The sequence below is a fragment of the Lichenostomus cassidix genome, chromosome 6 (assembly GCF_008360975.1).
Source record: "Lichenostomus cassidix isolate B80296 chromosome 6, HeHo_3.0, whole genome shotgun sequence".
NCBI lineage: Eukaryota > Metazoa > Chordata > Aves > Passeriformes > Meliphagidae > Lichenostomus > Lichenostomus cassidix.
Window position 1 is genome coordinate 14,732,205 of NC_139487.1, and position 22,951 is coordinate 14,755,155.

Consider the following 22,951-nt stretch of genomic DNA (forward strand, 5'->3'; position numbering starts at 1 on the left):
TTTTATTGGAAGCCATGTTTAATTTCTGCCTCTCAGACTCAGGTATTTCAAAGTCTAGCCCTTGTACAACCAGGAGGCTATTAATGATACGACCTGCCTCCTCATCCAAGGAAGCCACAACATTAAAATTCTCTGTTTGCTGAATTACTTTAGGAAAACAAGATATTTCAGTACATAAAGACAGACTTTGATATTTTGGGGGGGGTTTTTTGGTTTTGTTTTAATCTCACTATTTGAAGTATATTTAGCTGGAGAGTGAAACTACTACAGCCCAAAGGTGAAAAGTAAACAGAGAAGAGTATGTAGTTCTGCTCTCTGACATTACTGAAAGTGTCAAACCTCTTCAGGAAGGCAGGAATACTGAATAATGCTTCCCTTTTAAAATGAGAGCTGCTTTCTGACTCAGTTGATTTATTCAAGGTCAACAAAAAGGTTGTCATTTGGACCTACTTAATATTCACTCTTATTGTATAAATGTTACATTTAGTTTGTTCACGTGTGTATGTATTTAAATATGTGTATATATACACACATGCACAATTAAATATGTACATGAATAAAATATGTTTTTAGCTCCTGTGAACAGATTTATGAAGACAACAAAGCCAGCCCCCCCTATTTCTCAAAAGCCTTCTCTTACTTCTGATATGCAAGGTATGTGGAGCTTGTGTCACCGTTAGAATAAAATAATCTGAGACTGCAGAATATTAAATTATGCTTGATGTATTCACAACACTAACTCTATGACATTCTAAAGTAAAATAAAAATATGTTCCCCTTTAGCTTTTCTATGTTGTAGCAGTTACTTTATCTAGCTTGAATAGTAAATCCATTTTAAGCATGACTAAAACTAGAACAAGTTATTTGCCCCAAATTAATTTATTTTCAGTCTTTTCCTCTAGGGAACACAAATGGATCAATACCGCAAAAAGAATTATAGGACTTAGTATGTCAGTAATCCCATTTCACCACACAAATCAAGACCCAATACTTTTAGATCATTAGACTTAACCGTATAGAAATCCTGTACAGGCTGATGTCTTGCATGGCCTTCCATAACAGTGTTCCCATTGAAGTTCTGTAAAGAGCAGTTTATTTGGAAACAGAAACAAAAGCAGAAGTAAATAAGAGGAATCCTATTTGCTTTTTTAAGTGCAGATATACTTGTTTAATCTCCCTGTGCCAACTCAGAGTTGTTTTGCATCCTCATTATCTCATTAATTGCTTGGATGTAACCTTTACAGACATGACACAGTTCTTTAAAAAGCTTTGCATATTTAAAGCAATGTGTTTAGCTTTAAAGTCACAAACTACAAGTCATCAACTAAATTTTTTTCTGAATTGCTTAAGATTTCATAAGCTATTTCCCAGACATTTTAAAAGCCCTATTTATTCTCAGCCTTTCTGTAAATCAGTGTCGAGAAACAACCAGTTCCTGACAGATGTTAGTAAAAAATAAAACGTCTCCCCCTGGTGGGAGCTGGGACACTTGGGTGCAGTAAAGTTGTGAAACCTGACATGAAATTTACTGAAATAGGATTCTATTTTCATTGCAGAAACGGGGCATAGATAAAGACGCTGCTGGTTTTTGCTTTTAGGATCTATGAATTAAAATATACCTATGGGTCAGAACTCAGGGAAGGTTGCTGGCCATGCAAATGAGCCAGATTGCATTTATGATTGACCTGGTTCCTTCCTCCCTGAGTCAAGGAAAGGCTAAATCCTAGTATAGGTGTAATAACACTTTCTTTTCAAACTGACCCAGATTGGCACAACACAAGTATTCATCTTGCTGGGGGTGGTGGAGGAAGGAGGGGAAGACAAACAAAACAATAAAAAGGTTTTGGGATGGGAGGAAACTTGATTAATACAGTGACTGTATGTCAGAATTCCTGTGACTTCACCTGAAGTTCCCACTAGAAGACAGGGGACGTTGCTACTCCAGGGGTTTGGTGGCAGATTCAAGTTCTAAGCAGATTCTTCAAGTTATTTTTCCAGAGTCAGAAGCACAACTGATACAAAATCAGATCCGTTTTTATGGTAACATGCAGTATGTTTTTGTTAACTAAAGAATGCTTTTTATTTCTTCCCTGTCCTACAGAAGTCTACGAGGTTCCTGAAGAAGAGGTGAGGCCATTCTATAGTATAATTCTCTTTGCCCTCAGGCAGGGTACAAATGTGATTGTGAGAAAAGATTATCAGTCTTTCAAAAGGGAAAATCGGGAACAAATCTCTTTCTACACTTAAAGCTTTCTGACACTCCCTTTTCAGAAAAGCTAGCAAACCATTTCAAAAGAGTAAATGGGAGGGGGGAAGTTTCCCAGTCCTCTGTGATAGCGATCCAATCTGTGAAGCAGCGGCCTAAGGGAATGTTTTACAGCAGCAGAATTGTGGCAGAGGAGCAATGACAGTTCTGACACGGTAATTTTTTTCCCATTTGCTGGTACTGACATAACATATGGCCAAAGCAGATTTACTGATGTTGAGTTCTTGCCTCTCCCATTCCAATGCAGATTACCAGACAGAGCTCTAGTAGAAATCTATATCACAATGCAAAAATAATATCTTGATGTGATAACATAAATAGGATGATACAAATTTATTTTATGGAATCAAAAAGTGACCAAAAAAATTCTGTGCGTTTTCTCTTACAGGAAAAACCATCACCACCACTGGTAACCAGGTAACCCATTGCTGTGAATGTTTATGCATTATTTTAAACTGTCAGAAAATATATCTTCTCATCTAGATACTCTATATCTGATAATTTTTTCTCTAGAAGAAATACAGTAACAGAAGTAGGAAATATATACAGTGAATATCTCTTCAGATTATCTACACAAAGATTATCGACCATTTCTATGTTAATTTCAATAACCCAAATGTAACATATATTAAAAAGAAATACTCTTAAGGGTACTTTTTAGAATTTCGAGGGGGTAGGAGAGAAGAAAGAGGTTTTCTTTGTATTCATGGTAGTTGAATGTAATTTTCTTTTCTTAATTCACATTTCATTACTAGGTTCACCAAGCCACTCATGTCTGTGCCAGCTCAGAATACAGAGCACTCCCACATGCACAGCGTGGCCAGAGAGTCACCTAAGCTGGATACGTCCAGGTAAGTTAACAGAAGCTTAGATCAACAGGAAATATTAGCAGAGAAAAAATTTTCTTCTCTCCAATGTGTAGCCTTCAGACAATAAACAATTGTCAGGACACTCAGATAGCTAAGGATGTTGGGACAAGATGAAAACCAAAAGCTCTCATGTCTTTATGAACTTCTGTATTCAAGCCAGTTTGCCAACTGGATAATATTTTCTGAAATATCCCTTGAGGTATCCAATGCAGGGATAAAATATCTCTGCAAGTCAGTTTAAGGTCCTATTAGCCATCTCTTCACCCTTGCAAAGGAGATGTTTTTGCAGTTGTACAGGATTGCTTGTCCAGGAAGCTGGACACAGTAAACCCGTGATTTATATTCCAAATCTCTGGAGGAAAAGAGAAAAATTGTACTTGAGTATGCAGCCTACTTCAGTCCTGTGTTCCCAGAAGCATAGAAAGCTGCTCCATAACCCCTGCCACATCTCTAGGACATTATTTTACAAAATATGTGATGTGCCTCAGGAAGAGCAGGAGGCATCCACAGCTCTCTGTGTGTGAGGGTGCTTGGTGACATCCTATGCACAGTCACAGGGGACCCGAGGTCTAGGACAGAAGCTCTTCTACAGTAGTTCCACACCAAGGGCACAGCATCACCACAAACAGTGTAACTGCATAGCTGAAATTAAATCCATTTACTGCAGACCTCCCCTCTAGATTTTAAAAAGCATATATGAGCCAATTAAATAAATACATCATGTCCCTCATAACTTATTCTGTATGTTTTTCAGAAATATTTTGCCTCTCCCCAGAAGTCGTCTTCATCCAAAAACAGTGAGTAATTAATGGCCACTCTAAAAGAAGGTATTAACTTAGTCCTGTGTTTTATAAAATAAATAGATGAATGCTATTTATTATCTGGATTAAATAACAGAAACAGATGACTGAATGTCAGATACATCTAATATTGTGATCGTTGCTATTAATCTTTTGGACAAAAGAGCATTGGATGTCTGTATTGATCCAAGAAAAAGTTCAAATGTTTTAAGGGACATACGTCTCAGTCCACAAAAATAATTTATTGTACTAAAAAGTACCAGTTGAACTTCAGGAACCTTACTTTAAGTAGCAAAAGATGATTTTGCCCAATCTGAAGCACTTTTCCTTGAGCCACATTCCTCTCAGATGGTGAACGATTAATGCTTTCTGAAAATGGAAACCTTCTAAAATGTCAGACTGGGTAGTCTGAATAACCAGTATCACTAGAAAATGCAGTCCTTGAAGGACTAATTACAAGCCTTGAGTCCTTAAGGCTGTGTTCCAGTCAGTCCTCTTCTCCCTCTGGTCTTCTCCCCAGTCTGTCCCTTCCACTGTGCTTTTTTTGAAGCAAACTATTTGGAAACTTGTCCAACTGCAGAAATTAGCAAAAGCATAAAAGATTCTTTTCCAGCCGGATTAGCTCCATAAATTGACTTGCACCATAGCTCTACTCCCAGTTGTGCCAGCATGAGAGGGTCTGAATGAGGAGCCAAGTCTCCAGGGACAGAGCAACATAACTGCGTCAGCATCTGTGCCAAAAGCTGCATGCATCAGACCCTGTCCCAGCCCTATGCTTTGAATTGTCCCTAAGAAATCATCAGTCTACCAATAACTATATAGATAAATTAGACATTTAAAACTAGAAATTTTGTTTCATATCATAGGATTTATGATGCTAGGTGTTTAGGTGTTATGGTAACATAATGCAGGTGATATATGGGCATCTTGTATAGTCTTACTTCAGTCTTCAAATTTCTATATGTACCAAGCAGTTTATACACACAACAGCATCAGCATTTTAGTTTCCCTTCTACCTCATCACAAACCTTTTCCCATTTAGATCTGTATCCTGTGGGATGCTGAACAATTCCCAAGCAGTGCCAAAACTGGGATTTCTCTTCTGTGAAACAGTTTTATTTCTCAGCTTTTCTTACCAATATAAGAAAAAAATCTTGCATCTGAAGGGAGAATGTTGGACAGAAATTCCACTGTCTAACCAGCACTACAAATACTCCTGCTTCAGAACAGACTCGAGTGCCATATTGGAGCTGAGTCCTCTCCATTAATGCATTTTCAGAGCTGACATCTAAGATGGATATCATCCTAGCTTTGCAGAGACTAAAAAGAGACTATCCTTTTGCTGGAGCCACACGCTCAGTGAGTTACAGCTCCAGGATGAAGCTCCCAGACAAACACTCATCTGTACCACGGGTGTATTCACCTCCTGGATATTTGCAGTTCACCAGTTTGTCACAGGAGTAGGCCTAGAAAAGAATTACCCAGTGTAGTCCAAATTTTGGGGTCTTTGCTTGTTTTGTAAGTGGTGGCTCTTACAGTTTTAAACAAACACATGGTAATGAGCATGATGTTTGTCCAGTGCTCTGTTGTTCCTTTCCATCCCTGACTATGCACATTGACAAAGCCAAACAATAACTGAAACATCTGTTAACTGCTCCCATTCAATCTGCTGTCAACACTAACTAGCACTGATCATGTGCTCAGAACTGTAACCCTGTTCCTCTCAAAGGCCTGAGCTGACTGGGAGAAAATTTTCTCTATGTCTTACTTCCCCAACTGCTGGGTGATGGATTACACCTCTCCAGTCAGAGAATGGATGCATTTGTCACCAACATTAGTGAAAAGCCATTAGCTGAGGAGATGAAGACAGGCAAATTAACAACTGGTGCCTCTTTGAAAGGTACTTCTCACATGGGAGTCTTGAAATGGGAGCCACAAGTAAGCACCTCCAAAAGAAGGGAGGAAACTAGGTGGGTCTTCAATTCTAGCATGGTGGCAAGGCAGTCTACTCGGTTTCCTCCATTCAGTGGAGGATGTGTTTCTAGAATATTCAAATCTGCTGCCAAACTCTGTCTTCCAGCTCAGAAATTAAACACAAACCAAAAGGTCTCACTGCAAAATTCAGGCCAAATTTTCTCAATACTTACTACAAGCAATCTCAAAATTATTAGGAAGTTCAAAATTCGATGGTTGCTTAAAATTTTTCAAATGACATAATGAAAATATTCTGGATGCTATTTGCCTTCTATAGAAATATTTCTGTAAAAATTACTACAGATACCGAAACCATATTGATTATTCATGCAGTTCTCATTTAATAATCAAAGAATCATTACGGCTGGGAAAGACCTCTACGATCAAGTCCAGCACCACCATGTTCACCACTAAACCATGTCCATAAGTGCCACATCCACACACCTTTTGAACACTTCCAAAGATGGTGATTCTACTACTTCCCTGGCAGCTCATTTCAATGCCCATTCCACCCTTTCAGTGAAGAATGTTTTTCTAATATCTAATCTAAACCTGTCCTGGTGCAGCATAAGGCCATTTCCTCTTGTCCTGTCACTTGCTGCCTGGGAGAAAAGACTGACCCCCACATGACTACACCCTCCTTTCAGCTACTTGTAGAGAGCAATAAGGCTCTCTTAAGCCTCCTTTTCTCCAGGCTGAATACTCCCAGCTCCCTCAGCCACTCCTTATAAGACTTGTGCTCCAGTCCCTTCACCAGCCTTGTTGCCCTTCTCTGCTTCAGGACCTCCATGTCTTTCTGGTAGTGAAGGACTTAAAACTGAATACAGTAATTCCTTTTTTAATTCCTTCATATCAAATCTAACCTGTTTTTCCATTACAGAACCATGAAGCAAACAATAATGATGAAAGTAAGTATTCAGATGAAAACATGGCAATATGAGAGGGACTAATAAGCCACCAGTTACCATAATACAGCATGCAATGTAGTGTGTCAGTGTAAATTTTATCTGTAACAGTAATAAGCAAGTAGTATTACTAAACTGTTCTCTGGTATAATCAGATTGAAAACATGTTAAGACAAAAATTAAACCAGTTGGTATTTTTTATATTCATTATATTAACACTAAAATGGCAGTGAGGAAAAAAACACTGTTCAGATACAGCTCACATTTCACACTAAATACGTTGCTTGCATCTCTAGGTCAGAGGTTCAATAACACACAAGAATCCAGATTTCCCACTGGAGCAACTCCATCTCCATTACCAAGAGGCCTGTGAGTAAAAAATGATAAAACTTGTTCTTTGATGGGGATGGGGTTAAGAGGTGTTTTAAGAGCTAACTCCTATCCTTGCCTATAGCAATTATTATTCAGGAATAATATTTATTCGTGTTCATGAAAGATATCCTGACTAGGTAAAGGCAAGCTGTTACTTTATTTTGGGAGGAGTGCTGTTTGTATGCCAGTGGCCTTGCCCTTCACTGCCTGCCACTGATGGCAGATGCTGGCTGCCTTGCCTAGTTTACTCCCATACTGCAACACATGCAAGCCTAGAAATGCAGAAAGTTTTCACTAAAGTTCTTTTGCCTCACTCAAGCCATGTTAAGTATTGGACAGAGTTGTAGTTTTCTTGTGTAAGTACCTTTCCTGAGTACCCACATTGCATCTGACGCTCTTACTCTTTTTTTATTCTTGCTTGTTTCTAATTGATACAACTATCCAGTGAATCCCATCTTAGACAGAAATACCCTGGGAACCAGTGAAACTGATGCTTAGCTGCTAAATGAATCCATGTATCTGCTAATTAACCATACTCTTTGTTTTTCTCCCATACTTCAGCAAGAAAACTTCTAATGCAGTAATTTCACCAGTAAGTTGACTTGTTGCATAATCAAACAAAAATTTTATTAGATTTTTGATTTATTGTAAAACTTAATTTTATCATGGGTTTGGGTACGACATAAATGCATAAAAAGACTAGGGAAAAGAGTTATAAAGACAGGTAATGTTTGGGTGCTATTACATGAATGAAGATCAGAGATCTTTCTGCTCAAGCAGAAAAATATTTTGATCAAAGCAACGTTTGAATTCAATGCTCTAGGATGCAACAATAAACACAGTGCATAAACGGAGTAAATGAGAAATAAATGGGAACACAGGCAATTCAGAAGTATTCCCAGAATATACAGGGCTGCCTGTGAGGAACATGAGTTCATTGCAAGTGATAGCTCAAGAAATATGCAGGATTTTACCAGAATTTGTCTGAGGTTTTTCAGTAAGTATTACATCATTAGAAAAATATCCCAAAACTTCTTGTGGCAGAAAGTAAGAGGATTGGTTGAATTTTTCAAAGAAATTAATTTGAAAAATGTTTCTAAACTGGCAGTTTATTATCATTGTTTCAAAATGGAAAAAAAAAAATTAAAACTGGAAGACTGGTTGCAGTTTTATTGTGAGCTAAACTGATAGTTTAACTTTAGTAAAAAGAAATATGTTCAGACATTAGTGTGCACAGCTCAATAAGGGTGAAAATCAGATTTTGATTTGCAAGTATTTGGGATAGACACTTCATTTTTGGGCCTGAGATAAGAACGAACCATCTAGATTTTATTTTTTCTCCATCTATTTATGCCCACAAAGTGGGATTTTTTCCAAATTTACTTCGCAAAATCCCAAATTTCAAGGTCATACAATTAGAGGCTCTTCACAGAATGGCTATGTCCCCGTCTCCTTAATTCTTCCAGGATGTTGTCAATTCTAAATGTAAACTATTTCACAAAAAGTATAAAATGGTAAACATTTGCTGTACAAGTAACAATCGATTTAATACTTAGTTGTCCTTCTTTTGTTGCAGAAACCATGTTTACCTTCCAGAGAGACTTTAACTGCAAATGAAGGTAAATTATAGCCACTGCTGTGAAAAAGTTGACATTTCTCAGAATTAATTTTTTCCCACTAAAAACACGAAACAAACAACACCACATTCAATTTACTTTAGGTTTTTGAGGGGTGTTTGGTTTTAGCAGTTTTAAACTGGATCTGGGCAGCCTTAGTTGCACTGAATATCATTGTTCTCTAAAAGCAATCACAGTAAAACTACTGAGGTTACTGGCAGGGTAATGTAGGACAGTAATGGGCCAGAAATGTACCCATACCGCCCTGTGAGTGGAGAAGGGGGAAGGGAGGGAGGGGTTCTGAACTCTGCCAGAAGCATCTCCGACAGAGCCGACTCCTGGCAAGAGGCAGCCCGTGGCACAGGCAGGAGGAAATGTGTCCCATGTCTGTGTCTGTGTGAGGCAGTGGCTGCTCCAGGCAAGGGCTCAGCAGGAGCTGCTGCCTCTCTCCAGGCTGGGATGCTGGGCCAGCCCAGCTCCTGCAGGCAGCCAGCCCCAGCGTCCTCCCCCCGTGTCACAGAGAGTCTCACCGAGCCCTGCAGGCATCCACAGCACAGGTATTTGCCTAGCATTAGTTAACAAGAAAAGCAGCGTGATGGCAAGCTGCCATGTATGGAAAAACACCAACATTTATAGTGAAGAAACCCTCCTTCACCTCCTGGGACTCCCTAATCCGGGATAATTATTTCTGAAGCAATCTTGACTCTACCGTTTGTTTTCCCAAACTACAGAAAAACCTACAGCACCAGAACGACGACGAAGTTCCAACCAGGAGCTTCCACTTCCACCCCTTCCAAGTAGTGCCCAAAAGTAAGATCCCTTTCCATGTTCTTCTGAATATTTCAATGCACAGCGCCTGCTGCTTGGTCTGAGCACAGCTGTGAGAGGCTCAAAGGAGAACACTCTTTTCACTGTAGCCTTCCTGTTGCTTTTTGAGAGCTGAGATTCCTGAAGCCTCACAGTAGCAAAAAAATAAAACATGCCAAATGAATCTGTGCAAATACTATAACCATCACCAAAAGACATGAGAGGATATAATCTGTAATAAGGTGATGGAGATTTAAACCATATGTTTAAATTCCTACTAGTGTGATATTATTTTCTTTAATACCTGTATCAGACCCATATTTCTTAATGAACAAATGCGTGAGATGGAACAAATTCTACCACTGCATGCTTCAACTACACCATTTTCATATTATCAGGACTGGGTAGATCCCCTCAGACCTTTCTGTAATCTCTTGACATTTATTTCAGGCCTCTGCTCCAAAAGTCCTCAATTCTGCCAAGTAAGTACAATTCAGTTTTTGAATTGAAATGTGATTAACTGGTAATTTCAAATTAATCTTTGAATTAAAATTATTTCAAAATACCTTGCATAGTAATTATTTTGGAATTAATGTATCTGTAATGCATACAAAGAGGAGATCAAGTATCCAGGGTCTTAGCTCAGCTAGTAAAATTAAGGGAGTATGTCAGGGTTATTGATGGAAAATGGGTGTTTAATTTACATTTATGACTACTGGAAATTTCTAGCAAAGGCAGTTTGGGTCATTTCCCATCATAATAAAAATCCCATCAATCTTGCTTGTCACAGAAGAATCCTAAATATGACATTTCTGGGCTGCTCCAGGCTTTTGTTGCCTAGAAGACAGACAGATTATTATTGCATCCAATTTATTCTTTTTCTACAGAAGGAAAAAAATAAGGTACTTTTGTAATAGCAAATGCTAAAGCTCTTCTCTAAGTAGTGCTTTTCAAGAGGCACTTTGTTTCAGTTCACAGTTAAAAACAAACTAGGTAATATATATATATTACTTTCTTTGTACAGAAGTGTAAATTAGATTTAACATGTTTCTAGTCCCTTGTTAGCAGACACTTGTCTGACCTTCCTGTAAGCCCTTTACTGTACATACTCGGTCTGAACATATCTTTCACACTGTAAACAGATGGTGAGAATGGCACATAGAAATCTACATTTGGTGTAGTTTACAATAATAACAGCATATAAGTTTATCTCTTTCCTGGAAACATTTACTTGATGCATGTTGTAATTATATCTCCTGTGCTGAGGAAGTGTAATATGATTCAAATTAATGCTCTTGACTGATGCACTCAAGTTTGTCTGCTCCTGCCACACAACTGATGTGCTTCAACTTGACATGTAAATTCTTACTACTCCCAGAACTGTAACTATTCTTTGAGGCCATCTGGTGCTAAATGATGCTCTGATTAGTAAACTTTCTTTAGCATAATCTTATGCTGTGCCAAGTCAAATAACAACTTTATAATACATACCACTGGTCGCAATCACTAATGTCTCTTCAGCATAACTTGCCCTCTCTTCTTTGTCCCCATACAAGCCTAGAGCTGACTTTCATCTTCATCATTAAAAGTACTTATTTCCTATGTGGCATACTATCAAATGCTCCACTGAAGTCCAGCTTAAGTACAGTGCCACATTTCCTCTCTGTAGAACTCTGTTATTTTATGAAAGAGCTGTAACATTTTATCTACTTGCCTAAGATTCAGATTTTCTCTTATTTGTTGTACCTTTACTTCCAAATCTTTACGTTATTTCCTTCAAATTCTCTCCTAGGGCCTTGTGTTCTGTGGAATCAGACAAAAAGCCCTGTAGATGCTCAAGCCACTTTTTCCAATTTAGGTATACCAATTATGTTTGGTATTCTTTAATCATTTGGTACCATTCTGACTTGAAAATTACTTAACTGTTACCACCCCTGAAATTCATGTGCCAGTTTTTAAAACTTCTGAGATAAGGATCATGTAGGCCTATCAGTTCAATTGTACTAAAGGTATTTAAGCTCTGCTTCCAATCTGATTGTGGAAATTTCTGTTTCTGTGCCAGAACTACTGTTTAGTACCTAGATTATCTTTAAAATCAGTAAAATTCTTATTGCACAAAGCCCCATCTCGCTTTCCTTTTTTACACATAGCTAAGGCACCTTTCATTACTTATTTTAATGCCCTTTTGTCAAGTCTAATTCACTAATCTGACTACCTTCTAGCAGTTCTTGCTTTATTGATACAATCTACTTTCAGCTGTAGCTTTAACAGCTGGTCAGTCAGAATTTTACAGGAAAACCAGAATTCATAATATTGAATAGCCTTCTTCAGGTGACTATTAATTCACTGAGAGCCTGAACTGCTCCCTACAATGTCTCCCCTCTACTTGGGATGCAGCTTCCAGACAGTAGTCTTGACTACGAAAGAAGTTCTAAATGTACTTCACACAGTTGTCTTTGAGCTCTCCAGTGCAATTGAATTTTTTAATTCTGGTCACTATATGGTCTTCTCTATAATCTTACTGCTTTCTAAACCAGAATTTTATTAATGAAGGCTACACAATGCAGTTTGCAGGGCACCATATCCAGAAACAGGTGAATGCTAAGAATCCTGGTAGCATTTGTTTTCCCCAGTAAGGAAAACACATGGGGAAAAAGGTCTCCCATAATAACAAAATAAGTAACGTTCAACGTTCTACAATGATCTTCTCTAATATATTGATTTGCATCCAATTGTGTGCACAAGTACCTATAGCAGACACCAACACTCTTGGGCCCAATTTTGTTTTACCAGAAAGCAATTATCTATACTTACTTTTATCATATCATTACTATGCAACACTACTCTAATATTTTGCTTCTGATTTCTTAAACTCTTCCATCTGTATTTCAGTCCCAGTAACTATTTTCTCCTACGCTTTGTTATTCCAATTATAATTAAGCTTCAAAACCTTTTCTATTACTTCTGCTTCTCCATTTAGCTGCCTGGACTTCTTGCATGTGTGTGCAAACAATTCAGGTGGTCTAAACTGGTGAAAAAATATCTCTAAGATACATTCATTTTCCTGACCTGTAAGACTGCTTTTTACATTAGACTGAGTGCTATTTACATTGTATTCCTGCATTTTCTTATCTGTCACTACATTCTTTCACTCTAGTGGTGGAAAAGTTTTTTTCCTGTATTCTAAGTCTAGTTCTGGCTTATAACCAAATTGTTATCTAAACTAGTTTTCTCTTCATAAGCAAGGCTACTCTTCTGGGTAGGCAAGTGTCCCAGCACTTATACAGGCCCCATCCATTTCCAGTAGAAAGCTTTCCTCCTGAGTGATGTCAAAGTCAAGTGTTTCCAGATCTCCCAAAGGCCTTGTAACAAATCAATTTCTTGCATCATAACAAACATACTTGGAAAACTTCTACATGTTGTGTTTTCTCTTTTCTAGAAGTGCCAGAAGCTACAAACCGTTCTCTGAGTGCTTCCCCTCACAGCAGCACTTCATCTATTTCAAGTTCTGCAGACCAGGTATAATGCTAGCTAAATTGATATTACAGAAATCTCTTTAATTTTAAAATAGTATTTCCACCCCAACTCCCTTTCAAAAGAAAAATTACACTCTTTTTGTGGAGGGCATCTATGCCCCTTTTTGCAATGAGGCTTTTCTGCAGCACAAATAATATGAATGTTAATTTTCATTAAAATAAGTTTAGAATATATAGCATAGGAGAGGTTTAACAAACTGTGGAAAATATGTAAATGGTATTATATCAAACTTTGGCACTCTACCAGTCACTTTAAGCAAAACTCAAAAAAGCTTTAGTTTCATGTCTTCCTGACTCCCCAGTTCATACTCTCAACATCATTGAAACAAGGAATCTGTGGTGATGCACTTAAGTCTAGTCTTTGATATAAATGGCTATAAAAACTTTTTAATCACCTCCTTTTCTCTAACTTACAGCTATACAAATTTTGTGCAGGAAAAAAAGTGCAGTAAGCAGATACAGTGATACTCCCCCACAGGTTTTAGTCTCACCCAAGTCCAACTCCTTTCTGTTCCTTTAAACAGATCTCATTACAGTTAATGCTGTCCATTTTATGGCCAATTTTTTTTTAATGTGTTTTGTTGCAACATTAAGCTGTGAATGATCTAAGTAAATGCAAAGTTATTTTCATTTCAGCACTATTCCCCTTACTCTCATTTTGGATGAGACTACAAAATGCAGAAAGCCATTCTTATTAGCCTAGTAGTCACAACCAAGGTAAAAATAGTTCTGTTGAGTGTACAACAAAGGCTCTATCATGCAGAGCCAGTAACATTAAATGATCTGAAGTCTGACATGACAAGATAATACAGCAGTGAAGAACACAAAGGATTTGAAGTTCTGGAAAAATTTTAACTGTATGTCATACTGGATATTTATTATAAAAATTACTTTCAAATAAGCAGTCCAGCACACTCTAAATAAACAGCCTGTAGCAATTACATTTGCAATTTTTATGTAACAGCCATGGACAAAATCAGAGCTTAATAAAAGATACATTTTGTTTAAAAAAAAAAAATTAGCTGTTAGTGCTATTTTCCCAGCAGTTATATACAGTGGTATCATTTGCTGTAGTATCCTGCACAATGCAGGTGCTCGCAGATGTCATTCATTCCCATGACATTCACTCTTTGGTTCCCATCCAAACTTTGGCAGCTGCTGTCTGCTTCTACATTTTAGGCCACAGGTAGTGGTAGAAGAAAGGTCTGGGGGCCGTTAATTCCTTGTTTTGTTGAAGAAAGATCTGTTTACTGGACTCACTCTCTGTGTGGGCAACTACCTTTCATACCTGTAATTCCTCGCACCCTTGTTTTTCCAATGAATAGTGTGACTGAAGAAATACATGGAAAATTTTTGAAGGTAAAACTATATGTTATGGCTTAAGCCAGTCTAAGAATTTAGTGCAATGCCCCCAAAATTGAGACAATGCTCTCTTCTCACTGTCAGCTCCCCTCCCAGCTTGTCTGGTGTTCCTTTCTGATTTTGCAGCGGGTTGAGCCAGATCATTAAATTGACAGAAGACCAGCTTGGCAGTCACACAAACATACAAAAAAAAAGTAAAACAAAAAAGGAAACTTTTTTTTTTTTTTGCAAGATTAATAAAGTGAATTATCTCACCATAGGATCAGATAGGCAACAAAATGAGCACAAAGGAAAAGCTAAAACATTCCCTTTCTGGCAGCATTAAGCCAGCTAGATCAGCTCACTCATAATGTACAACTTCATCTTTAATCTGTTTTGTACAGAGGTGACAAACCTGTATGAAAATTAATTTTATCATTAAGCTTGTTACTGTAAAGCTGGAGCAAAACTTATCCAATGTTCATGCTGTCCTGGAGACAATCATGAATACCATTAAGAATATGGGAAACTTCATTCCCAAAGCTTAGACACACCACCAACCAAATCCAAACACTTCATGGGTAGCCCACAACTAAGCCACATTTAAATTGTTAATGGTCTGCTTATTCCTCAACATTTATTCCTCTTTAAATTCTACTGGAATAGCTTCTGTCTTTAAAACTATTGTACAGTTGACTCTGACTGCTTTCCTCAGGGCATCTATCTTTTACCATTTATCAGCCTTCTATCACAAATGTGTTACTGCTGTTTTAACACTCATTTTCATTTTCCCTACGGCTACCCAACTAAAACAGTGAATTCCTGGCAAAGACTTTTTTAAACTCTCTGTTTTCTGCATTTTAGTTCTTCACAGCTGTCATTATTTAACAGTAACTCCCCTACAGGCCACATTCTTTATTATTATCATTATTATTTTACAGGTGAAACACTGTTCCTCTCTTTTTAGGATGCTGGTGTTCACAGTAAAGCATGGTATGCTGCTACCTGTGATAGGAAAATGGCAGAAGATGCATTGTACCGATCAAACAAGGTAGGTCACTTTTAAATAATGTCTATTTCATGGGGAAAAAACCCCTTCAAAAAAAAAAAAAGAACATCAGTTGCCCCCTGAGCAAGTCAGAAGGACTGTGCCATGCAAGTGATGTCAAACCTGAAATTATTGTGGTGACATTAATTAACTATGGCTTTCATTGCAAGACAGAGTTGCATTAGTGTAATGCAAAAGACCAAAGCACTGCAGAGAAACTATTACAGACTAGAGAGCTGAGGAAGTTCTGATAGCTCATGCACACCCCTTAAAAGAAATGCAAAGCCCAGTGACTTCTAAGTGTTCTCCACCACTGCCCAATGGCTCATGTGAAAACAGCTATTTGGAAAGGCTGCTGTTGCTATGCATTTTGAAATAGCAACACTGTGCATTTATGTATTTGGAGAATTTGAATTCTCCCAACTATTCGTTGTACAAGTAGCATGCAGAGAATGGGAAGGGAAGAGTAGCATGTGGAGATGCCTCCTCAGCATCAAGTACATCTCCACTCTTGCCTGTGTCCACAGAGCAGGATAAAGAGGAGTGCAGGTGTTTGACTGTGGTGAGAATGTTTTTTACAGCTCTGGAGAAACTATCTCCACCTCTCCCTGCTCTCTTGCCTGCCTACTGCCACTGATAGGAACTATTCCCTAACAGTCTGTGGACCCCAACAGATGGCTGCCACTGTTGTATTAATTTCTTCTTTTTCTCTCTGGTTGGGAGAGAGAACAGCAGCAGCAAAGGGAATTCTTAAATTACACCTGTGCAAGCTACTGTTAGCAGGAATACATGCTACTTCTCATTTGCTGCCATTCTGTTTTTCTAATGGGAGAAAAGGTTCTATTGCTAACATAAATCAAAATATTAAGCCAAAACCAAACTAAGTTGTTGGAAAAAAATGAGCCAAATACACTGACTACTTTTTTCTCTTTAGGATGGATCTTTTCTAATAAGGAAGAGTTCTGGACAGGACTCACGTCAACCATATACACTGGTTGTGTTTTACAACAGAAGAGTGTACAACGTTCCTATACGATTCATTGAATCAACAAGACAATATGCACTGGGCAGAGAAAAAAGTGGTGAAGAGGTGAGATGATGTGGGGGTATTTTTCCTAATGGTTTTCAATTATATAGCTTTAATAAGCAAGGACTAAGATATATTGCACTATGACCAAGATTCTTCATGTATGAAGATAAAAATATACCCTTTATAATAACTGATCTAACAAGCTCGAGAAACCAGTGTTATGTCAGCTCCCATATACTGTAACGTAAACCACAACTCAAATTTATAGCATGCTCATAGAATTGTTTTGCATAAAGTTAACAAGACAAGAGCTGCAGTTGCTAGATAAATTTTCTGACTGTTTATAGTCCTCCATTTACCTTCTAAGACCCTAATTAAGTTTCTTGGAAAATTGCAAAGGAAGAACAGCCATGCTAAAAAAACAAAAAACCTCCAACATTTATCAAAAATGAGAATGACGTTACTGTTAATACTGTTTTCACATAAAGAAAATGTTGAACTCTAGCTCTGGAGTGAAAAGATCACTGGTTGGCTACTCTGTCATGCAGATAATGACTCTGATAGCAAAACAGAAACTTGGAACATAAATATACTAATAAGAAATGTTTGTTATCACTGCACAGAGTAGGCTTTTCAGCAATGTGAATGTAGGCTTGACATAGCCTAATTATCTGCCTTCTTAGGCACCAGTTTTGAGATTACAGAAAATATAACAGCCTGCAGCTCACCTGGTCTTCAACAAAGGGTGAAAAATTACTTCAGGATAAATAGATAGTCCTAAGTCTTTATTTGACCAAAGACCAAAAGGAAAAGCAACAGATTTACCAGGTTCTGGATGTTCGTATACAGTGAAAACATTAAAACTGTGCAAGTAGAACAATTCTCATTGATGGCTGCCTGTAGCACAGAGCTGGAGACAGCCTGCCCTCTGAGGTGGCTGAACTACATCTGCCACAGCCAGTCTGCAGCCTACTATGCATTAAGGTAAAATGAAATGTCAGTTCACTATGGCCCATAGCAAACTTGGTGGCTCAGTTTGTGCAGATGGCAATCAAAAATGGAAAGAATGAGACAGCTGGTGGCTGTAGTATCTTCCATTGTCCAAATTCAATCTGTTTTCAGACTAAAATCAGAACTAAGAGAAAGATCAGTGCTCTCACTAAAAGGCAGAGCATCTCACTCGGTAACAGTTGTAGCTTAACTCTCTTCAATTATGTAAGAAGCAAAGATAAAAAAACGCAGTGATTACTGTCAATACTATAGCATTAAAGGAAGCCAGCACTAATTATTTTTTGTTTTCTTTATCCAGCGCTTTGACAGTGTTGCTGAAATAGTCGAGAATCATCAGCGCACCTCCCTGGTTCTAATTGACAGCCAAAACAACACAAAAGACTCAACAAAACTGAAGCATATTGTAAGAGTTTCTTAATCAAACTGAACTGCTAAAATGAAGACTTCTTTAATAGTTTCTTTCAATGTACCAAGACAAGGACAAGGTATTAAAAGAAGAAAATCCGAAATTATGGGAAACACTCTTTAAGAGCACCTACAGAGTAGTAAGAAATGCATAGAGTTCAACCCCACGTCACTTTTACCAGAAAAGTGTTCACATTTAACACAAGAAGCCAAAGCAGATGCACTGTCATCTGTGACAACACCGGTACCTAAAATCACGTGAAGAACTGCATAGCACAGCCTGGTCCTTTGACTACTATTGGAAGACAGATTTCTTGTAGGACATTTTCATTTTAAAAATTAAAATACCCACAGTGATCTGCTCTTTCAGTTTATGTTTACGACGTATCAGTGCTTCCAGCAATTTCTTTGTAAAGTGCACAGCCCCAGAAATTAGAATAACTTGAACTAATGTACCACTGTGCATAATTTGAAAATAGGATTGTACGTTGTGATTAGTGGCAATAAATCCACCTGGATGTTTTAGACTTATGGACATGTGTTTTCCTCAGCTTCACCCTGTTTCACTGGTATTTCTGTTGTATTTTTAAATGTGCAAATAAAATTTAATAATACTGTAGTCAGTAGTGTATGGAGACTTTGCTGGACTGCATTTCTTAGCACCCTTCCAGCAAGAAAGCATCAATTCACTAGTGTTGATGTTTTAATGTTGTGTATGCTCTTTCACAATTTGTTACGAACAATATCACTTTTTACAGCTTTATCTCATACATATGTAGATATGCACACACACATATATTGTGGCTTAATGACTTAAATCTTTTCAAATTGCCTATTGTTGGTGACCCAAGTGCACTGCTTCATGGCTGAACTAATTACCGACTCAGTTCTTGCAGAATTACTGCTTATGGAGACACAGAGAGAAAAAAACCACTTTCTTCTTTCAGGCCTGTTCTATCACAGTGGTTTACTTAATTGTATTATTGTGAACAAAGTAAACTTCCATAAATGTTGATGAATGTATAAACTGCATCAATGAAAAAATTTTAGGAGCAATTGTTAATTTGTTCTAGAGGGGTTTGATTTCACTGGACCTGAAGACTCGTCCATCTTAAAGGTATTTTCCAAAACTTTATACATACTTTATACACACCTGTTTTGTTTTTTCTTCCGAATTAGGCAGTGTTCTCTAGGATTATATTCAAGGCATTAAAGGCAAGACTGAGTCAAGACTTGCAAAGTCTCAGCTAGTCACTTAGGGCCATAGTGTAGCTATATTCTGCAACTATTTTCTCGTGCTTTTGATCAATTACTTCTAAAAGTAATGCACCTGTCTTCTAGAAAGAACTGTATGCTATATGATGCTCAGCACATGGCTACCTCCATACCTTGAGGCATCTCAGTTTCTTCCCTCTGCATCACAGGCAATACTTACCCCAGGTAAAGCAAGTCAGACACTGGCAAGAAGCTATATATACAGACTTTACACAAGCCTTTCTATGACAGACCATTCACACTACTACATCAGGGCTATGTTTAGTATGTTGCTCAGTTGGTATTACTGTTATATTAATACTATGCTTGGTACATTTGAGATTGCCAAGTCAAGGCCTCAAAATTAACAGTAGTGTCTGCAAGCTTAAATTATTCCTTCTATATGTGTACTATTATATTATTTAGCTACTTTATGCATCACTTTAGAAGGTATTTCAAGCAATACTCACAATGGAAGTACTCTGTGAAAAATCAGCCACTCAGTATTTAATTTCCTTGGCATTCATATAGTCCTTGTCTTTCACTCGTGTACTGCACTGGATTTAAACTTGGTACTAACAAAGTCTGTGTATCTGCTAACCTTTCTCTGTTGCTCCTCAAAATGTCTAGGTTCTTACACATTGCTTTCCAAGTTAAATGAGCAGTATCTCCATCATTCTAGAACTGGAAAAAAAAAAAACAGTGAACAAGTGAAATTCAAGTGTGTACCTACAGACTTTCATATGAGAGACTATCACTTTTTTAAGGTAATTAGCACTGAGCACTGCAAAAGCACTGCTGCTGCTGTTCCTCAGCTCTAACTGCTCAGCACTACACGTAATATTGTGGCTGACCTACAAATAACAAATATGCTTTAGATAAACCTGCCACTTACATTCACTCTCAAACCCTTCCTTACTTATTATGCATGTTCTACATGATTATAGGGCTACCTTATAGTTTTGACAACAAAACAAGGCAGGAAGTTGATAGGCAACACGACCTTCCACAAAATAGTCCAAATCAGCCTGAGATGAGAACTTCGTAGGCACAACATAAGGCTCCATGGGGGGACAAAAGAAAACCCCAAACCCCACACACAAACACACCAGTATGTTACCACCTGCTTTACTACACTCGGTGTTTTATACAAGAACAAAGGAAGCAAACTGGTTACTCTGCTTTCCATACCCAAGCTAGATCTGTTATAGTTTGGCAGGACTACGGTATAGACATATTTTGAAACAGTTTTACCTGGAGAAGAGAAAGGTTTAAGCAAGTTTCAGGTATAGGATGGTACCAAGTTACCATTTCCTACACTCTGGACATAAAGTAAATTGGTGCTCAGGATGAAGCCTGCTGTGGTAAAAATCCCAATGCTGTGGATTGAAAAGCCGTTACAGAATATCGGAAATGGTGACTTGGGGCAGCTGCTGCAGTGCCAGCATCATCTTAATACCATCATGTGTCATGCACCAGATGAGAGGTGTATTGAGTCTGACCTGACAGACACAGCAACACACCTCTCCCCTCATCTTTGCTACTGTTAGCTAATTTCTCTCCCATATAATTGTCATTCACTGAATTGCTAAAAAAACAAAACCAAAAAAACCCACACACACACAAAAACCACCAAAAAAAACCCAAAAACCAACCAAGAAAAAACACCACACACACAAAAAACCCTTGAACTAAACCTCTAACTAAAAATGAAGTAATTCTTTTTGTTTGAGAACTCAGAAGTATCATATTTAATAATCTACAAGGGAGAAATGTTTCTGCCTGATACAGAGAGTACAATGAGTACTGCGTATCATTCCTGCCAATGTTTCTCCATGAAGGAGTAAGAACTTGCATTCTCAAATATATAAGTGTTCAGACAGACAAGTTACAAAACTACATCTCCCCTCCAATCAAAAGCACCAGCAGCAGACAGAGATTATTAGGAAGTGCTGTAAAAAAAAAAAAGTCTCACATAACAACAGCTCTGTAACAAGTTTTTGTTAGAACATTGGAATTACTGAGGAAGGGCCACCATTTACTGATGAATACACATCTTGCCAGGAATACACAAAGGGCTAGATTTTAGGCCTCTTCATGGCCTAACACAAATACTGTACAAATGGTTGATAACCCTGTGCTTGCACCTATTCTTGTATGTCCCAGAACACTATAATCAATTCAAGGTTTCTTATCTTGCTATGTTACAAGCTTTTTTAAAATGTCATGTTTGCAAAATCAAGCACTCAAAATCAAGACACTTCAAGTTACCTGTGTAACCTTGTCACATCAGCTATATCCATTACAATACAAGCATTAAATACATGATCACTGACTGTTTTTCTATATGGATTTATGTTTTTCTCTTGGTTCACACAATACTTCAGGGATACATTGTAGCTGTGTAATGGAAGACTGTGGTTTGTAGGATATTTGTAAGACACCTTTCCCCATTTACTGAAAATGCTGAGAAATGCACCAACACTGCAGGAGTTGGCAAGCAAAATGGTGGCTTCACAGTAACTGCACATTTCACAGGGACATTATATTCAGTTCTTCTGTATCTTCTACTGCACCATCTACTGTGACACTGGTCAGATCACTTGAACCAAATTTTCTCCTGATGGTAATTATTTGTGATTGTAATTTCAGTGAAGTCCCACTTGAGATTTTCTGAAACCTGATCTGCAGAAATGCCTATCTCTTAGGACGTCAAATAAAGCATTATAGAAAAGCTCATAAGAATAAAAGAATTATATATTTACAACAGTATTTGAGCAACATGCACTCAAAAACACAAGGACATAATTAAGGGTGGGGAAACAAAATATTAAATCACTACTCAGGAGGGAGCAACCATTCTCTGCACTGAATGAGATGGATATCCATGGAAAAAATGGCACATGACAATGAGTTAAAATCACATAAAGCAACCTTATTTCAACACTTCCTAGCTTTATAATAATCTTTTTCACAGTACCGTTTAAAGTTAATTCATAGGAAAACAAACCAGTTAGAAAAAAATTCCAGTGTCACTCCCATGATTCATCAATATAGAGAAAACACCCTAATGCTACAGCAGAACTTCCACCTCAATGCTAAGCAATTGTCAATAAAAACTGATTATCCTTGCTGAAATTGCACCAAGTAGGTTTAGAAACAAACTTCACATAATTTTTTTCCAAAGAAGGCAATGTCCAAAATTCACGGGTTCAATTTCACGCTTTATTAGGAGAGCAAGCTGGGCAGACAATAGGTCCTTCTAGTCAAAAAACCTTAACACGTTTTTTTTTCTTTCCTAACGCTGTTTCTTTCCAACTTGCTTCCTCACCAGTAGTCCCCTTCAAAGCTCCTAACCAAATTAACATCATAGCTCAAAGCCCATTGTGCAGCACAAAATGATCCAATTTTGACACACAACACATCCCTACTGTGTATTAATTCTTTCAAACTATGCTGCCTTAACTGCTTCAGTTGACTCCCACACATAACTCACCAGCTACAAGGCTAGTGTGCATCTTCCTTCCAACACACATATCAAGATAGAAAAATGTATCTAGCCACTGAAGTGATTATTTTTAAATAATATTAACACTTTTTAAAACATAAGATGATTTCAGGTTAGTGGTGATATGCCTGTGACATCCATGAAAGACTTCCTACTGTTTCATTGGTAGCAAGCAATCTTCATTTTCACCTTATGGACACAGTAACTGA

At 37.7% G+C, this 22,951-nt stretch overlaps 1 protein-coding gene across 10 annotated transcripts in view; it reads left to right on the top strand.

Annotated features, from left to right (window-relative positions):
• BLNK (B cell linker) overlaps nucleotides 1–18,599 on the top strand; it is a 91,721-nt gene extending 73,122 nt beyond the window's left edge. For 7 of the 10 annotated variants that reach the window (XM_085065149.1, XM_085065150.1, XM_085065146.1 and 4 more), the window contains 16 exons: nucleotides 574–654; nucleotides 2,102–2,127; nucleotides 2,655–2,683; nucleotides 3,022–3,117; nucleotides 3,890–3,932; nucleotides 6,790–6,817; nucleotides 7,111–7,183; nucleotides 7,748–7,778; nucleotides 8,763–8,805; nucleotides 9,534–9,612; nucleotides 10,060–10,091; nucleotides 11,402–11,467; nucleotides 13,049–13,128; nucleotides 15,454–15,537; nucleotides 16,469–16,624; nucleotides 17,874–18,599. In XM_085065149.1, the coding sequence (XP_084921275.1) occupies nucleotides 574–654; nucleotides 2,102–2,127; nucleotides 2,655–2,683; nucleotides 3,022–3,117; nucleotides 3,890–3,932; nucleotides 6,790–6,817; nucleotides 7,111–7,183; nucleotides 7,748–7,778; nucleotides 8,763–8,805; nucleotides 9,534–9,612; nucleotides 10,060–10,091; nucleotides 11,402–11,467; nucleotides 13,049–13,128; nucleotides 15,454–15,537; nucleotides 16,469–16,624; nucleotides 17,874–17,993 (1,067 nt within the window). In that variant the 3' untranslated portion in view covers nucleotides 17,994–18,599. Of the gene's footprint in view, nucleotides 1–573; nucleotides 655–2,101; nucleotides 2,128–2,654; nucleotides 2,684–3,021; nucleotides 3,118–3,889; nucleotides 3,933–6,789; nucleotides 6,818–7,110; nucleotides 7,184–7,747; nucleotides 7,779–8,762; nucleotides 8,806–9,533; nucleotides 9,613–10,059; nucleotides 10,092–11,401; nucleotides 11,468–13,048; nucleotides 13,129–15,427; nucleotides 15,538–16,468; nucleotides 16,625–17,873 lie in introns of those variants that run through there. The other 3 variants (XM_085065148.1, XM_085065154.1, XM_085065155.1) reach the window with 3 other exon arrangements.
• Nucleotides 18,600–22,951: the final 4,352 nt, after the last annotated feature.